Source organism: Nesoenas mayeri (genome assembly GCF_963082525.1).
Source record: "Nesoenas mayeri genome assembly, chromosome: 1".
NCBI classification, from domain to species: domain Eukaryota; kingdom Metazoa; phylum Chordata; class Aves; order Columbiformes; family Columbidae; genus Nesoenas; species Nesoenas mayeri.
This window is the reverse complement of record NC_137541.1, coordinates 146,155,181-146,174,201: the sequence shown is the minus strand read 5'-3', so window position 1 is coordinate 146,174,201 and position 19,021 is coordinate 146,155,181. Positions and strand designations below refer to the sequence as shown.

At 47.2% G+C, this 19,021-nt stretch overlaps 1 protein-coding gene across 1 annotated transcript in view; it reads left to right on the top strand.

The window, feature by feature from the left end:
- Positions 1–2,348: 2,348 nt before the first annotated feature.
- Positions 2,349–19,021, top strand: part of LONRF2 (LON peptidase N-terminal domain and ring finger 2) — a gene marked incomplete at both ends in the record, with an annotated part of 32,737 nt that continues 16,064 nt past the window's right edge. The window contains 2 exons of the mRNA XM_080363610.1: positions 2,349–3,123; positions 18,702–18,820. Of these exons, the coding sequence (XP_080219736.1) occupies positions 2,349–3,123; positions 18,702–18,820 (894 nt within the window). The remainder of the gene's footprint in view (positions 3,124–18,701; positions 18,821–19,021) is intronic.

Sequence of the window (19,021 nt, the reverse complement as noted above, 5' to 3'; positions counted from 1 at the left end):
GGTGCCCGTCAGAAGGGATGAGTGGAGATGAAGGGCTGTCACGCAGCAATCCCAAGACACGTGGGGAAAAGTGGTGTGGCAGGACAGGCTCACCTGCTACCTCCTTACACAGGAAAGCAGGTGGGGCGGAGGGGAGTGGGACAGGAGCAACCAGCAAAAATGCTACTACTTCTTGTCAGGGTCCCAGGAGCCAGACAGTAATGTGGGATTGCTCAGGTGGCGAGTCCACATTTTTGTCCCTTCTCTAAGATCCCTTGGCTTGTCCTTGATACAGCAGAGCAGAACTAGCTGCACCACTTCTGTCTGTGTGATGACTCCAATAAAGATGGCAATGGGATTCAATCGCATCCTCGTCGCAAGTTAAAATGTCAAGAATAATTAAATAGGGCCAGGATGCTTAGGCCAGCTTCTGGATAGAAACCTTGGGCCTAGGAGCGTGGTGCAGGTGGCAAACCAGTGAGCATCACTCAAAGAACCACTATTAGAAACATTAACAGTGCAAAACGGGTAAGTTGTGGAACAACTTAATGCACACACATGCTACTGTTTTGCAAAGCAACTATAGTTCCATGGCATCATCATCCTCCAGCTTCTTTATTGACCTAAACATCTCTGGAGTCAGTCATGCTACAGATGCTTATAGAATCATATAAGAGAATCACAGAATAGTTTGGGTTGGAAGGGACCTTCAAAGCCCATCTAGTCCAACCCCCTGCAATGATCAGGGACATCTGCAACTAGATCAGGTTGCTCAGAGCCCTGTCCAGCCTGGCCTGGAATGTCTCCTTGAATGTTATTTGTGATGCCAGATTAGAGGACGGTTTCATGGAGGTGTCAGAGGGGTAAAGGGGAGGGGCGTTACCTTGGGAGCCCAGGGGAAACCTTTATATTTTGTGGACAGGTTTCTGATTCTGAGAAACAAAGGTCCTTACCTTCCAGGGGGGGCTGTCCTTCTCCTTGCCATGAGCTGCGGTCCTTTGGTCATGGTTATTCACACTTAAGCATGACCATGCAGTATATGGTGTAAACGATATATATAGTCTTAAGAAAGGTAGTAAAATTTCATACTATTAAGAAAGTTGGTACAATTTCATACTATAAGCATTAATTGGTACAATAGCTGAGGAACAAGATTTTCCTAACTCTGGCTAAGAGGCTTAAGGCCTAGCAGGAGAGAGGCAAATACCAAAACACACTCCACTGTCCAGCTGCAATCCAAGAAGCAGCTGGCAATGGGCACCTCCTCATCTGACTGACAGGCTCCCCGCTCCTCCGAACAGTTTGTTTACAGCTGTGTCTAAAATAAACGTTCCCTATTTTTTTTTTTTTTACTCCTGTTATTCCTGCGGAGCAAGTTGGATTCCTTTCTGACTCACGCATGATTAACTAACTTCCAGCTGCATTAGTTTTATTGTTGCTGCCGATGCACAAGCCAACGCTCAGCACGACTCGCAGATCCCAAGCTGAGCTGGCGAGGCTGCCGCTGACAGAAAAAGATATTTTTCTATTTTTTTCTTTTCCTGAGAGTTGTGGGATTTCAGAAATTTTATTTTATTTTTTATTTAAGGGAGAACACGTGTTCGCTTTCTCTGGGGCCGAGGAAATACAACCAAACAATGCCGGGTAACACAACCCGACCCACTCCGCGCGGTGCTGCTCGCCCCAAGGGCAAGGGCGCACCCGGGAGCGGGGCGGCACCAAGAAGAGCCCCGGCGCTCAGGGGGTCCCGGCGGCGGCACCGGCGAGACGGGACGGGACGGGGCGGGACGGGACGGGCAGCCCCGGCGAGGAAGCGGTTAATGCCGGGCACCAGGAAACGGGAAGGAAGAGGCTGAGCTCAGCAGGAGCCGCACAGCGGACCCCCCCCATCCCCATCCCCATCCCCCGGCCCCGCTCTACCAAGGAGCCGCCGCTGCCGCCAGAGGGAAGGCGCACGTGCGGGCGCGGCGGCGCGCGAGCACGTGCGGCACCGGCACCTGGCGGCGGCCGCCGGGCGGGCCCGGAGGGAGGGACGGAGCGAACACTCCCCGCGCCGCGCCGCCCCGGGGGAAGGCGGCTAGAGGCGGCTTACACAACCGGCCGCCCCTTACATAAGCCGGGAGCCGGGCCCGCGGGGGCGGTGCCAGTTGCCCCCCATCTTCCCCCCCCGTCCCAACGCCTTACCCAACCCCCCCGCCTCGCCCGGGAGCCGCCCCCCTGCTGCAGCGATGTGACCCGCCCCCTCTCTCCTCCCTGCCTTCCGTCCTCCCTTCCGTCGCCGACCCCTCCCAGGAAGGAACCGGGAGTCGGCAGCGCCGCGGACCCGGCATGGAGTAGGGACGGCCCAGGGCCGGCGGCGCTGCGCGGGCATGGAGCTGGGCCCGGGGCCCTGCGCGCTGCCCCCCGCCGCCGGGGCCGCGGCCGGGTCCGCTGTTCCGGCGGCGGCGGGGGCACCGTGCGCCGAGATGCTGCAGGTGGCGGAGGAGGCCTTCCGCGGCGGCAACTTCGAGCTGGCGGCCGAGATCTACGGCTCGGAGCTGGCGGAGCTGCCGCAGCCCGAGCGGGGCCTGTGCCTCCGCCGCGCCGACGCGCTGGCGCGGGCCGGCCGCATGGCCGAGGCGCTGGACGCCTACGGCGCGGCGGCGCGGCTGGGTCGGCTGCGGCCCGAGGAGCTGCGGGAGCTGGCCGAGAGCTTCGCCCTCAGCATCCGCGACAAGGAGCTGCACCTCCCGCCCTGGGGCAGCGGCGGATCCGGCGGCGGCGGCGGCGGGGCGGAGGGCGAGGGGCTGGGCGACCCGGCGTGCTGCCGCCCGCCCGAGCTCTTCGCCTGCCCGCTGTGCCGGCGGCTGCTGTGCGAGCCGGTGACCCTGCACTGCGGGCACACCCACTGCCGCCGCTGCGCCGAGCCCGGCGACTGCGGCCGCTGCCACCGCCCGCGCCGCCCCGCCGACTCGACCCCCGCCGCCGCCTCGTCGCCGTCGGCCGCCGCTCGCCTGCGGGTCAACGTGGTGCTGGGCAACCTGCTGCACAAGTGGTTCGGCGCCGAGAGCCGGGCGCGGCGGCTCCGCGCCGAGGGCGACGCGCTGCGGGAGCGCCAGGAGCTGCCGGCCGCCCTGGAGAAGTACAACCAGGCCCTGGAGATGGGTGAGCGGCGGAGGGGGCGAGGTGGGGGCAGCGCTGCCCCGCAGCGGCTGGCTGGGAGGGGGGATTTGTGGTGAATGGGGGGAGAGGGCACCTGGGGGAAGTTTTGAGAATGAATTCTCCTCAGAGGGTGTCCTCCCCCCGCCACCCGAGTGAATGGCTATTTTTGTTCCGCTGTTATTTTTGTCCTTGCTCAGAAGGTGCCGGGCGTTTTAACTGCCTGCAGTCGATGACTCATTATGCAGTATTTCTAGAAAACCCGCTTTCCTATTTGTGGGGAAACCATCTTTCAGTAAAGGGTGGGCAGTAGTGGTCGCGTTAAGCCCTGCTGCGGCTTTGTGGAAGAAATTAGTGTGTGGATGGGATTCATTCAGCTACGTGCAGTTGCATCTTCAGCAAAGCAGAGCCTTTGAAAACACTAATTGAAATACCAGTAGGCATAAAGGCTCAGAAAATTTTCTTTATCTTACACTGTGCAAAATATTCAAGAGAAACCTTCATTTTGACTTGTGGAGATCATCCACCCATGTTTTGAGCGTAACCTCTTTATAGACGTGTGGCGATGTTCTCTGAAGAGCCTGGGTTTTAAATAAAAATGGCACGGTCTGCCTTCCTCTCCTCCCAAAACCGATGGCAGCCTTAGTTTATTAAAACTAGGTTGTTTTCAGGCTCTGCGCCGAGTAATAGGTGGATCCTGCTCGCTCGGTTGTAGCCTTGTAGTAATGCTTGTGTGCGTGCGTGCTCCCGGCTTGTTTGCTCTGCAAGTGGTGGGGGTGGTACAGCACAGTGAGTATCTACAACGCCTGGGAAGCGGCACGGAGCTGGGAAGAGCCGGGATCTCAGCAAATCCCTCAGGATGTGCCGGCTCCTCCAGTCTGAGTGTGATGGATGTCTCAATTGGGGAGGAAGCGGGGGGAAAGCCTTAGTTGTGTTAACAAAGGCGAAATCCAGTGGGCAGATCTCTTCGGAAGACAAATGCAGAGAAAACTGTGCCTCTGTGAAAGAGCTCATTCCCTACTTGGGAGTAAAATTGCGTTCCTTGTTCCTAGGCTTACATCTAGGGACGCATTACTGTGGATTTTTACCTTTTTATTGTTTTGGTGGCTGCTGTGGAGAGAAACACACCACTGTGCTCATCCCTGACTCTTCACTTTTTTTTTGCTGTGGTTGCATGATAGACATCCGAAATAAAGAGTTTGGGATAGCATACCATGCCATTGACTGATACTGGCTGTGGAAACCATTAGTTATGCTTTTATTCTACTTTTCCAGCTAGATGTGACAAGTTTTCAGCCCTTTCCTAGTCTCCCTATAAAACTATTATGTGGTTTAGCTGAAGTAATCTGTATTAAAGTAGGGCAGGATAGAGTGCCCAAGAAGGGAAGGTAAAGCAGAGCAGAGGGAGGGGAGAGGTTTGATGTAGGTCACTGGTGGAGGCAGTGAGCTTTTGGCATTGGAGCCTTTTGAAGTTTTGGGTTCAGGGTTCCGCTGCTGTGCAAGATAGTATCTCATCAATGAAGTATTTGATGTGGTGGTTTTTAAAGAACTGTTTCACACTGTCACATGTGCCTCTTGCTGTGTCTGGATGGGGGTGAAAGGAGAGGGCAGTGTGTAGTGTGCTGGTAGTGCTTTCGCACAGCCTGTCCTTCCCCGTGCTGTCCCTGCAGCACACATCTCCAGCTGTGGCTGCTGTGTGTCAGGGTCTTGAGATAACTCCGTTGCAGTGTCCTTATTTCTGTCTGTGATTTCCCAGGAGCGCTGGAAATCTGTTCAGAAATTCCTCACTCTGTCAGTGACACAGAGATTACTCAATAAGATTAAAAAAAAAATCCAATTAAAAATAATAGCAGGTATTTTGCTGGATTTTGAAATCCTCAAACCATAGGCTGACATGTTGTAACTTCTCGATAGCGGATGCAAATTTCTGTTGCTGAAGGGCAGCCCACTCCCCAGCCCTTCACTTTCTTTCGTGTTTAGTGTGTACCGATGCCATTTCTCATAGGTCGAACTCCTGTCTGAGCCTTGTGTTCTGAAGTTCTTGCCATGTGCTCATCAGGTACTGTTTTTGGCTGGCTGGAGTTGCCTGCTTGCTTTCCAGCCAATTATTGCAGTAAATAAGAGTAGCAGAGCCGGGGAGGGGGGGGAAGGAAAACAGCTGGTTTTTAACTGTTCAAGACCTATTAAGTGTTAGCATATGGGCAACTTGAAATGCTTATGAGACACTGTCAGGTACTCAAGATTTTCAGTATGTGAAAGTAACTACTTTTTTTAACCTCCAGATGCTTATGTATTGCTATTGAGAGTCAAGGGCATGAGTATCCTTTTAATTTATTTTTAGAGACTAAAGACACATGAACACATCGATTATACAAGTTACTGAATAAAGTTAGGTAAAACTCCAGGCTTCTTGGCAGGACGCATTGTTCTGTGGGATTTTTTTACTGGTGTTTCTTATGGGGTACTTTCCTGCTCCATCTACAACTGGCTGTGTGTAATATAATATTAAAGCAAGTTTTGCAAGTACCAATCACTTCTCTTATTCTGGTTGTGACATTCTGTCTCCTGATTTGCATTTTACTTCTCTAGGAGCTTCAAGTCTAAACTATAAAAGGCTTCTGCCATGTAGCCAGTACAGTTATTTCCAGCATAATCTGGAATATCTGCTCCTAATTTCAGGTCTCAGAAGAGGTCTGTGTGCCTTAAGTTGTCAGCATTTTCCAGCTGGACAAGTTAGTCTTGCAAAAGCTTACGCTTAGCAAGTATGTTCATATTTTATCCTTAACTATCAGATCTACAGTGCCACCACTGCTCCTGTGTTTGCTCTGGTAGTCTGCTGTGGATTTGAGTGTGGTTTTGTGAGTTTTTTTTGTTGTATTTTTGAGAAAATCGGTTTTAGTATTTTATTTTTCTCGTCCTCTTGAGATCCCCACAGCTTGGTAATCTCTCTTGTTTTAAACAAAGTCACCAGCTTTTTCACTGCCATAGACATTGGAATAGATCCCTCATTATTGCAAGGTATCTAATTACCACAGCTTCAAAGCAAGCACATGTCAGGCTGCTTAAAAGGAAGCATTTGTTTCCAGCTGGATTGCTCTTTCTGCCAAGCTTTCTGCTGTTCAGCCATCATAATATCAGCTATTCTCCAAATCTTGCTCTTGGGGCTGTTCCCCAGGCAGATGAAAGTCAGAGGGCAGGGGTATTGGAGGTGGGCTTCCTCTCTTCCATGCCTTCTCTTTAAACTGGTCATCTGATTATATGAACTCTTAGCTCAGCTAAACTAGAATATGTTCTCATATAGATGTGCAGAGTTAGTTTGTTGTTTTTTTTGTTTGGTTGGTTGGTTGGTTTGGTTTGGTTTTTTTTGTGCAGTAGGTGCTTTCTGCACTGTTTTTCCTCTCACCTGCTGCTTTCTGATGGAGATGCTCTCTGGAGAGACTGTGCCTCGGAGAAGCAGAGTTGTTTGTGTGTGTCCAAACTTACAGACTCTTTAAGGTGTGTGCCTGAAACTAAAGGAAGCGAGATTTCAGGCTGTATCATGGCAAGAGTAGGAGCACTACAGCAAATTTCACTTTTAGGGAACAATAGTTACCAAAAAGTTCTGTCTTGTGCAGGGCAAGTAGGAGCCTGTTGTATACTTTGTGCTAATTAAAATTTGATGCTTTTCGGCTCTGAAGGAGACCAAGCTCTGCGTGGGGTGAGAGTGCACTCATAAGCAAACACCTGAAGTGTGTAAGGGCGTTTGGGTGACAGTGGTTCATGTCTTCAGCTGCCATTTTTCCATGCCTGTCTTCACACTGAGACAGCCTGTCAGAATCCTGCACCTTTCCTGTAAATAAGCCTGAAGATTCCTACTTGCAAATAAAAAGCTCAGCTGCACCTGCTGCTGCAGTTGTTTTTGCAACAGCAGTGGCTCCTGAGGTGTGCCAGCAGTTGCAGATTTTCGGTGGTCCCTCAAGCCTGCGCACAGGGCTGTGGCTCTGCTGGGAAGGGTTGTTCCTCTGCTGTGGGTGACTGACCCTAATCCTGAATGAGCTTCTTCGGGTGGACATGGAGAGGAGGAGACTGAGGGGTGACCTCATTAATGTTTATAAATATGTAAAGGATGAGTGTCATGAGGATGGAGCCAGGCTCTTCTCGGTGACAAACAATGATAGGACAAGGGGTAATGAATTCAAACTGGAACACAAGAGGTTCCACTTGAAATTGAGAAGAAACCTCTTCTCAGAGTAAAAGAGCACTGGAATAGGCTGCCCAGGGAGGTTGTGGAGTCTCCTACTCTGGAGACATTCAAAACCCGCCTGGACACCTTCCTGTGTAACCTCATCTAGGTGTTCCTCCTCCAGCAGGGGAATTGGACTAGATGATCTTTCAAGGTCCCTTCCAATCTCTAACATTCTGTGATTCTGTGATGGATGGCCATGCCATGGCCAGGTGCTCACTTGCCTGCTGTGCAGTCCTGTCTGGCTCCTAATGCAGTGGCACACATCGTGTCTAGACACCGGCATGCCAGGACACCTTATTTCTGCGTGAGACATGTTGGCTCTGGTGTGTAGTTACCTGCCATTGCAAAGTGTCCCTTTGGAGTCTGCCAAGCTTGAGAAGCATCACTGTCTCCGGAGAGCAGTAAAAACCGCAGTGATTCCTCTGAGTGGTTGTGTTTACTTCTGGTGTGATGGACTCTTTCTAAGCAGAAATAAGTTTCTCTGGGGGGGAGGAAAGCTGATGCATGTAGCTGCTCAAATTGCCTAGCATTTTAATTTCTTCCCTCTCAAAGAGGTTCAGAAAAAGTTTGTAGGGGAGAAAGCTCAGCTGTATCAGAGTTTTAAAAACATGATGGAGTTAAGGATGTGCAAAATATGTAGGCTTTTCTTCCCAAGCGCTCTACATGGATCTTGATTTCCAATGAATAAAGAACAGTGCAGAAAAGGCCAAAGAGAGGGGGCGAGTTTGTGTCAGGCCTGATGTAGTGTCAGAGGTAACATGCTGCAGGGTGAGGGAGATTGCTCAGTCTCATATCTCCTGGGGTGGACAGCCATGTGCTGACTCCCAGCCCACAGGGTGGTGTTTGGTGCATTGCTAGGAACAAAATGTGGGAGCTTTCCTGAGCTTTGGTGGAAAGAGGAGGATCTGCCTCTCTTGGCAAGACATTAGAGGAGAGAGGTTTCTCCATTCTTATCCCAGTTAACATTTGCCATAAATTGGCCTGATCCAAAAGAAAGCTGAATGTGGTCACTCAGCACTCATTTATTTTGTGGTCAAGCAATTAATGGAGATTTATCTGACACATTCTAAATTCTTCCTTCCTAAGAATTGAATTAAGGGGGCAGGGTAGGCCAGGAGGCAGTAGAAGGCAGCCATAAAGAGAGCATCATCAGGCATGTGAGGAAAAGGTATCAAGCCAAAATACACTTGTTCACAAGCAGATGGAGCCTCTTGAGATAGTAATTCAGTGGTGGTTCCTGCTCCCCAGCCTTGCTCACTGGGTTATTTTAGGTAGTGTGCTGGGGGTTTGCCTGCTTGGAGTCACTGTACCTCCATTGCCATCCCCTGCCAAGCATTGAGTTTGCGTGGTGACGTGCTTGGTACTGCCTCTGTGGTCCTGAGCTTGGGGCCACTGCTTTGCTTGAGTAACAGGTGGGGTGGTTTGACCTCAGTCTAGAGTATCTACAAACTGTTATGGCCTTCTTGTCCTCTTCCGTCTCCTTTGGTCAGTTGTTCACATCAGTGTCTTTGGCAACAAATTCAATTACGCCTCTCTTGGTGTACTGACTAGGTTGGTGGGTAGTTGATGTGTATCTTTGGCTTTTCTTTCCCTTCCCCTTTACACTGATAACTCTCAAATAAGTAAAAAAAAAAACCCTATCAGTGTTGCACACAGAAAATTAGTGTCTTGCTATGTCTCTGGACTTTCCATACTGGCTCTCAAGATGTTAAAGCTGCAGACCTTCAGTGCAAGTCGATTCAAGAGCAACTGCCATGGATTTTCCTGCTAGGTAAATGCCAGTTTGTGGGGTTGTTTCCAGGAGAGCACAGCATAGGTTAACTTCCAACCAGGTGTTCCTGGGGATTGAGCTGAGTGCTTGCAGCCACGAGTAAGATAGCAAGTGATTTGCCGTGCCACAAAAATTATTTGCTGGAGCATTTTCCTTCCAAGCTTTCTTCTGAGTTGTTTCAGATAAGGGGGAGAAAGATTATCAGAATTTGTTGATGGAGATGTGGGACATCGTCTTGGTGCTGTCCTACCGCAGACCTGATGGTTGAAGGATTTCTGTGTTAGTCGTGGGTTAAGGTTAGAAGCAGTAAAGAAGAGTCCCTATCTGCAAAGGGAAGCTGCTAGACTCTCTTTAGAAAGCCATGCTTAGATTTTTGTAAAGGTCTCTGGTGCCATAGTATGTGTTTTATTAATTCTGTTGTTATTTTTGTAAGGACTTGTGCTCCTTAGTGATGCATTTGCACTGAAGTCACATTGTTGAAAGAAAACTGCTATAGAGTGTCCACGTGTACCTATGTATGAATTATGTTTATTAAGTACACTTTAATGGTCTGTTCTTTTGTACATTATTTCTAGAAGGTTGCTATTTGAAGATAAGGTTGCTTTTCTCCTTCTGATGTGGTAAAAAAGAGGTTAAACAAATCTTTCTTCCTCACAGGGAATGCTTTCTGGTTTCCAGTAGTAAAGAAGAAAGTCTTTGATGTTGTACCAGCCAAAAAAAAAAAAAAAAAGGCAAAAAAACCCCCACACAATGGTAGACAGCTGTCATGGCTCCTGGAACAGCAAATGGTTCAGTTGTTTTAATAATTGATCAGAAGAATATTTTTGTAGCTTCTAAAAGAAAGTGTGACTTCTAAATGAAGAATGAGAGGTAGTCTTTCTGAAATTGCATGCTGCAGAAAATAGTAGATCCTTACTGCTTAGAGGATTTGTGCTAAAAAAGGAACTTTCCCATCCCTCTGTGCAAGCGCCTCTTGGAATCTGCTTAAAACATGTCCCTAAAACCTGTTTGTTCTGTGTTACAGGAGCAGAAAAATGTATATAAGTAGGAGTCAAGGTTACCTAGAGACTGTTGCAGTAGTCTGTGTTATTTTTAAACTTAAAATATTTTGCAGACTTCTGTCCCTCAGCTCCCCTTTTTTTACTGAGGGTAGTGCTTGAAAAATAGTAGTAAATACTTCATATATGACACAATTGGAAATGTGTCAAGTATTTTGGAGCAGGAGCTTGTGTTATTCCTGATTTGTAAAGAGCTGGCAGTGGAAAGCTCAGATCCTGTAGCTGGATCTCTGGAAGTTTTGCCTGCTTGCAGAGGGTCTGCTGCAAGCAGGGGCTCTGCAGGGCTGCAAGAATGGACTGAATGGAGCCAAACCCAGTTGGTGGCTGGTCACAAGTGTTGTTCCCCAGGCCTCAGTATTAGAGCCTGTTCTGTTTAATCTCTTTATCAATGATCTGGACGAGGGGATTGAGTGTATCCTGAGTAATTCTGCAGATGACACACAGTTGGATGGGAGTGTTGATCTACTGGAGGGTAGGATGGCCATACAGAGGGATCTGGACTGGCTGGATCGTTGGGCTGAGGCCAATTGTATGAGGTTCAACAAGGCCAAGTGCCAGGTCCTGCACTTGGGTCACAACAACCCCAGGCAGTGCTACAGGCTCAGGGAAGAGTGGCTGGAAAGCTGCCTGGCACATGGGGGGTGTTGATTGACAACTGGCTGAACATGAGCCAGCAGTGTGCCCAGGTGGCCAAGAAGGCCAACAGCATCCTGGCTTGTATCAGGAATAGCGTGGCCAGCAGGGCTGGAGAGTGATTGCACCACTGTACTTGGCACTGGTGAGGCTACACCTTGAATCCTGTGTTCAGTTTTGGGCCCCTCACTACAAGAAAGACTCTGAGCTGCTGGAGAGAGTGCAGAGAAGGGCAACAAAGCTGGTGAGGGGTCTGGAGCACAAGTCTGATGAGGAGCAGCTGAGGGAACTGGGGCTGTTTAGCCTGGAGAAAAGGAGGCTGAGGGGAGACCTTATTGCTGTCTGCAACTACTTGAAAGGAGGTTGTAGCATGGAGGGTTTTGGTCTCTTCTCCCAAGTTACAGGTGATAGTATGAGAGGAAATGGCCTCAAGTTGTGACAGGGGAGGTTTAGGTTGGGTATTACGAAAAACTTCTTCCTGGAAAGGTTTGTCAGGCATTAGAACAGGCTGCCCAGGGAAGTGGTGGAGTCACCATCCCTGAAGGTGTTTAAAAGATGCGTAGATGAGGTTCTTAGGGATGTGTTTTTGAGGTGGACATCAGTGTTAGGTTAACAGTAGGACTTGATGATTTTAAAGGTCTTTTCCAACCAGAATGATTCTATGATTCTAAGACTAGGGCTGTGGTGAAGAGGAGGATTATCAATTACAGGCAGGAAGGGGAGGAAGCATCTTGCTGTACAGTCTTTAGATGTTATTTTTTAGGTGGTTAAAATTGCTTGTGTAGCTTACATTTATGTACCACTTAAATAGGATGAGTATTTCTCCCCATGTATGTAACCTAGATGTAATTTCCTATAAATAATTGAACTACTTCAGCAATCCTAGAGAACAAAATGTACCTATGTATCAGAAAGTCTGAAGAATTTTTGAAGTCTCTTCAAACAGCATATTCTCTTTCTTTTGCTGTGAAAAAGTGTAACAAGATGTCTTTTGCTTTTGGGAGAAGACATTTATAGAACTGACTTGTGCTTCCTAATCTTAAAATTAGTAGGATACTGCACCACTTCTTTTCTCTTTTAAAAATGTATTAAGTGATCAGTTGTATTTCAGGGCAGATGCAGTGAGGTCATAACTGAGAAACAAGAAGGTCCTTTTTGTAACTTGTGGAGAGTCAGAAATTCTGGGCTGAAATAAGCTTTAACTGGAAAAAATAAAAGGTTATAGAGACCTGGAGAGGAACTGGTAGAAATGTAGCTTAGGTACTGATCATGATAAAGAGGGCAACTAGGTTATCACCAATTAAGTCATATTAGGATAGAATATGTGGCTGTAAATTGATCTTCTTAACTATGATTGTGGCAGACCTATGTGGCTGGTCCTGCCTGCCTGTGAAGCGCGTGTCTCTGGAGTCTGCTTGCAATTAAAGGTTCATGTGTGTCTAGCACAGCTCCACATTTCAAGGGGGAGTGGGGTGTCAGGACTTTCCCTTGAGTGCTTTGGAGATCAGGTAGTGGATTTTGGGGTGTTTTGCTTTTGAAGGTTCCTTATTGTGTCTTCATAGTTGAATCCATAGGCATCTTGCTTTGTGACAGTCTCTGTACCTGCTGTTTGAGAGGATATCTCAGTTCTGACTGAGACTTTGGTAAGAAACCTTACCTGAATCCCAGACTAAGTGCTGGAAGAAGGTAGTAAACACTGAAAATGAGTCACATTTGTGTACTTAATGGTTTTATTGTACTAGTGCCAAGCAGCCGTGGGTGGACTTTGGGTATGTCACCTGAAGCAGTGCCCAAATGTCCGAAGGGTTGAGTGGGAACTGAAAATGTAGGAAGGTGTTGATTCATGCTGTTTTATCTGGAAGGGGTAACATTCATCTAGCAGTGTTCAAAGATTAGGATTTGAATAGGAGGGAGCAATAATCTAATATATTACACCTAGCTCCACACTGGGACATTCTTGAATTGAGGACTGTTGCTGTACCATGCATTTTATCAGTTAATAGGTTTATAAAGAAGGCTGTCACTGGCTTTGCAACTGTGGAAATACAGACTAAACCATAGATTAATGTAATTGGCCTGGCATGCTTCTGCCTCATGAGGCTAGAGGTACAACACGAAAGCAAGGTTGTAAACTTAGCTGCGCCTTCTTTGTAGCAGCGTTTTTTCCTGGTCTTGTATAACTTTCCTTACAGTGTTTCTCCTGAGTAATGATGGGAGGAGTGATTATCTGTGCTTAGCAGTGATGACAGTTCGGCTTTACATAATATATGGAGCATCCTAACTGAGGACTTACTCACTGAGCCTGAAATAAAACCATTGGGCATCCAAAGCATTTTGTCCAGCACACAGAAGAACCTGTGTTCTTAAGTCTGGACTTCTGAACAGGGAAATACAGAGGCCTAGAAAGAAGAGAATTGTCTTAAATTGTATGTTCTTAAGAGTAATCCAGCTTATCTGTTGCCAGTGTCATTTCATTCAGTCGAAGTGATAATACCAGGGAGTTTCTTTATGTCTCCTTGTCCCCCAGAGCAGAGAGCCCCTAGGTAAGCATGCTGAAGGGCAAAGAAGTGAGTAGGTCCGTGTCCTGTATTTTTGGGTGTGACAACAAGGGGGAAAGGGTTGCAACTTCAACTCTCCAAGTGAAGTGGTGGCTGTAGTTTGTCCACCCTGGTTTAAATAGGTATCTTCTGCTTTTTCATCTCAGTACACTTAGGTTGTGTGTAGAGACAAAATGCCAGTCAGGTATGGACCAGCTCCGTAGCTATGTAGTGCAAATGAGCCATACTGGAGCTTTCTGGTGGCAACTGGATTGGTTTTTCTGTGGAAATAGGTTTGCCTGCAGAGTGCTGTTGACAAGCATGCAGAGCATCCTAATCATGGTAGAAGTGTTCCTGGTTGCAAGAGTGGGCTTACAGAAGAGGTTTTTCTTTGCATCCTCTGCACTAAAACGTCTTGCAAGCTTCCTCTGGGTCTTCAGTTACTTCACCTCCTGAAGGCTGCCAGTGATGTTAATGCAGGGAGGAAAAGCTCTGATATTCAGAAAACATATTTTTTTAAAAATGCATTTATAAATCTGGTTAAGGTGGGCTGATAACTGAGAAAACATGGGCTTACTGATTACAAGTATGCATCATGTACATTGTCCTTCTTAATTAGTTTTGGGAAGCTGACCTTGTTTTTCATCTTTACTGTAGAATGAAGTTTTACTTGAATGTCCTGAATGTCTTTACTGCTTTTTAAAATTATTTTGTCAAGCATGTTCCTTCCTCTGCCCCCCAACCAAACAACCCTCGTGTATCCATTTTTTTAATAAGTGGACTTCTGATGCTTGCATGAAGTCTGGAGGAGAAAAACCAGCTTGCTGTTCAGTTACTAAATCTTGCTGATTTCTCACTGAAATGAAAATAAATGTTTCATATTTTTTCCAAGCTTATGAAAAGGCTTTCAATACAGAATTGTTCAGAATTGAATGCATAACATTACAAAGCAAGGCAAATTTCTTCCTCTCTCCAGGGGTAGAAGTTTCTTTAAAATGTGAGAAAAATTTCCCCTGAAGTCCTGTGCAGGCTGACTCTTGCTAGCAAGACTGAAAGGTGCTTTTGTAGTGACAGTGTTTCAGTTCTGCTCACGCATTTAGGAAGTATGCAGAGGATTGAAATAGATTTGAATAAAATGTGCTTTCCTAGGAAGAAATGTCAGATAAGGAGGATTAGGGAGTTTTAGCCACTTTAAACTTGTTCTTTCTGTGCTGAGTTCCTGGAAGAAAACTCAGTGGTAATTTATTACAGTAAAACTTCTATTGTCATCAACAGTCAGTTTGGTGAATCCTCTAATTCATCTATTCTAATTAATTAATTAGTTCTCTAATTCATTTGTGCTAATTCATTCATTAATTAGAATTCTAATTCTAGTAATTTAGAGCCCCTAAGGCTCTAAATGCCTTCCTGGCACAAAGAGATTTTGGGGAGTCCTTTTCTCCTGTCAACCTCCCTATATTAAGCAGTGTTGAGATTTTTTTTTTCCTATTAGTATTATTATTATTATTACTATTTTTTAACTTGAGTGCTTGGGCATAGCTGGAAAACTAATTTGGGGTGTTAGCTTCTGCCTAAGTAAAAGCACAATCTAATGGACATCTGCAAAGCTGGTGTGAGCAGAAAGTTAACAACATTTTTTGGAAAATCTGAGCTGGCAGCCACACTCGGGGTCGGCAATCCTTGGCACAGTCCCATGGAGGATCCTGGTTGCGGAGAGGCACTGAGCCCCGCAAATCGTGGTGCTGCTGCGGCCGAGGTTCTTGTGGTGCTGTGGGATCAGGGCTGTGGGGGAGGCAGGGAGCTGTGTGGGAAGGCTCTCAGGACCTGCAGCTCCGAGGAAGTCTCTGCGTCCCAGCTGCCTGGAGCCGCAGATCCTGGGAGCCTCAGCGGTGGATCCCTGATGCTGACAAGGACATAAATTTTGTTGTGCAGCTGCAGGCTCCCAGAAGGGTTTGATTCAGGAAATGCCATCTGCTGGTATTGTGGAAACAGTAAAATTTTCTATGCTTTTCTTCTTTAATTTGGCCTGAAATAATAAGTCATTTCATAAAAGAAATCTTTTCTCTAATGTCCAGAAGCAATAATGCATTATTTCAAAACAAACTAGCGGCTATTGTGCGACTTTTTGTTTCTTTCTCAATAAACTTCACAGTTATTATAGTATACTGGCATCTAGCAACATTCACAAACTCTTATGTCCTCTCCATGGCCGTGGACCCTCCTGGGATGTTCCCACCACCAGCAGCAGGAGACTGGGGACAAGGGGACGTGTGGGTTGGGCACGGAGCCAGTGGGTTTTTGGGCTGCGCCGCTGTGTCTTGGAGAGGGATGAGCTTGAATGGAGGCGGCTGGGCACCGCTCCAGCTACGGCGTCTTGTCTGGCTGCTTCATCTCCCTATAGAAAACCTGTTACACTGGAGTCTCTTAAACAGTGCTCTCCTTAGCAAAGCTCTGTGTGAATTTTATTTTATTTTAACCCATCCTTCTCAGTTAACTAAATATTCCTGGCCAGTTACTCATTAAGATGGGTCACACCTTAGCTCCGATTGAGACTCAGTGAACAAGAGGTACAACCCTGAATACATGTAGCTTTTTCTTGTTTACCTTGAGGTTGTGGTTTTTTTTCAGCAGTTTGTTATTTTCCCTTTCATGTTGTGAGAGCCTTTGGACTCTGTTTTGGGAGGACTCACAGTCTTTGCCACACCACTGTGGCTTTTTTTTTTTCAGTGAAGACAAGATCCCAAAAAAGAGCTGATGAAGCTGTTCTCTCTCTGAGCCTGCTGAATGTATGAACCATGCTGAACTGTGTGCTAAAAAGCGCCTGGAAGCATCAGCATGGCTGAAATGTGCAGTAGTGAGCAAAAGCAGCAGCGAGCTGGTTTGCCTGTCCCCTAATCTCATGCTCCTTCCTTTCCCCTGCAAAAAAATACCCCCAGCCAGCGCTCTGCCTTCCTGCTGGGGCACCTCCCTCTGCTTACTGCACCTACCCCCGTCAGCACACTCCACACAAATACCCTACAGCAGATACCACATCAGAAATATGGACTATGCATTTATATTTAGTGTGAACAGAAGTCATTGGTTGTTTAAACGGCAGCTAAATTAAATTATACTTGTATATTTGAGCATCTATGAAAAGAAAAAACTTGCTTCTGAAGTTCTTATATTAATTGTTTTCAATTTCATTCAACTTGTAGACTTTAAGAATTATCAGCTAAAAGTGTGGATCACTGCAGCAGGCTGCATGTTTAATACTTAAAAAACCCCCTAAAACTAAACCAGAAAAACCTATAGTGTGAACTAGCTTTCGCAGAGCTCCTTATTTTAGGTGTAGTCTCTAGCCATCACTGGGACTATTGGGGCAGCATCAGCCCTGGTATGTCATTCTGCAATTGGTATATCTGGCATCTGTCCACACCACAGCCAAGATGACAGCAGTCCTCCCTGCTGCTTGCTTTCTTGTCCCTTGTCCTGGCACTTGTCTTTGCATGGCTGTGGAGAGGGACCAGTTGAGAGGAAGCTGATCCTCTTAAAACTATTTATTTGTTTTTATTTGTTTAGCTTCCAGTCAATTGATTCCTTGGTCTGGTTCTGTGTGCCACCAGGCCAACTTGGTTTACTGCATGAGTGCTAGTGTCAGCTCGAGGGAGGGCAGGAGGTGAGAGAGGGATGTAGTCTTAGGCCCACCCTCCTGGTAGGTGCTTGAGCTTAATGAACAGTGGCACCTGAAGCAGACATAAGCTTATTTCGTGTGTCCACGTAAACTTGGGTGTGTGCCCAGGCTTTCTGTTGGCTATGTGCTCTTACTGAGGGTGTATTTAGGATGCTTGTGCTGAATTGAGGTGCAAACAGTGAAACCAAAGCAGGCTGGAGAGAGCAGGAGTGGTACGAGGGAGACAAGAGCCCTGTGTAAGAATGTACAGGAGGTGACACTTACAGGAGAAGTCTTGAGAGAGCTAGCTTGGAAATGAAGTTTAAAATTTGTAGGAATAACACAGTATTGTCTCTTGGCACATCTTGGAACCTTTTTAGAGTTTAATCCCAGCTATGACAGTTTTAACCAGCTCATGTTTGGGTAAGGGTTACCACACTTAGCTGCCACCATTCAGCAGCCAGCTTCCAGCCTTCTGGAGCCCTGTCCGGGCATGCAAAGGACAATGAGTGACCAAGAGCAAATTGTGCCTAAATTTCATCTCATCTCCAAAGATGAGAACTGCTTTGGTGGACAAAGAGAATAGTGTTGACTGGGGCATTTTGTTTCTTTTCAAGGCTGCTGGTGCAGCCTGCCATAACATCCTCCTGCCAGGCCGGTGAGGTAGAGATGGGGTGAGTAGAGAACTGGCTGGACCGTCGTGGGTATGGGGAGAGAGTAGTGTGGTGGTGAATGGTGAAGGACTGCTTGATGGATGGCTGCCAGTGGCCTTGCTTGGGTGTTGGTGATGGGGCTGACACACTTCAACACCTTACTAACAGCCTCCATGAGTGGGCAGAGCTCACTGTCACCTGGTTTCTGTGACACCAAACTGGGGGAGGAAGAAGCGGTTGATGTGCTGGAGGGCCGGGCTGCTGTATAGACCAACAGCCTGGGCTGTGGACAAGCCAGACTCGCCTAATTTCAAAGGCAAGTGTGCCTGGGACAGAATAACCCTGTGCAACAGGACGGGCTGGGCTGGACAGCAGCCCTGCAGAAAAGACCTGGGAGTTCCTGGTGGACAAGCTGAGCATGGGTCTATGGTTCTGTGAAATTTTCTGTTGGAGCTAGATTTCAGTCTTAAAATGTGTTATAGAGACCTTAGGAAAGGACAGAGTAATGATGCTTGAGGTGTTCATAGTCCATGCAAACTGAACGGTTCATGAATGTGTTGGTACTGAGGCAGTGTGTGTGATCATGAGAGGTTTGCCTGCCCTGAGGGTGGAAAAGGGGTGCGAAATGTGAAGGCTGCACACATTTTTCTTAATGAGTGGCTTACAGGAATGTTTTAGCTGAAGTCCTGCATTGGTGATTTTATTTTTTTTCAAGCAAAGCCACGTAGCAGGGAGAAACACATGGGGCTTTCTTTTTAATTTTTGCTTTCTTAAGTGTCCTGTAAGCAAGATGGGGGAAGGAGCAGGTGGCATCCTGTATGTGAATGTGAAATCTGTCCTGCTAGATAAAATGCAGAGATTGCTTCCAGGCTGAGAGGAGTATATTTTGGGAAGGAAAGAAGAAGGGAGTTGCCTTTTTTCAGTTACAGAAGAATATAAACGTAACCTTTGTGTAGCAATGCTTTTTAGGTTACTCTGGCTGGAAATTAGGTTACTGTATTTAACAGCTAATGCTTTTTGTAATGGAGATCGTTGTAACATTTTTTGTTTTCCAGCCTCCTGCAAATGTTCACTCATAGCACAGCGAGCAGAACTCTGTACGTCGATGAAAAACTACCAGCAAGCTCTCCACGATGCAGAGGTCCTCTGCCGAAGCAAACCCCACTGGCCTGCGGTACGGTGCTTGCACGTTATAAAGACCAAAATGGAAATTGCTTGTTCTCAGGGCTTCTCTCCGTGGTGAGGATAGGGCTGCTGAGGGCATTCTTGAAAGAATGTCACGGCTGGAAATATCTACTGAAAGCTAAGTTCTTCATAGGACAAGTCTTGGAAAGTCCTTAGCATGTTTCCAAACAGTGGTGGGCAGCCGGTGATG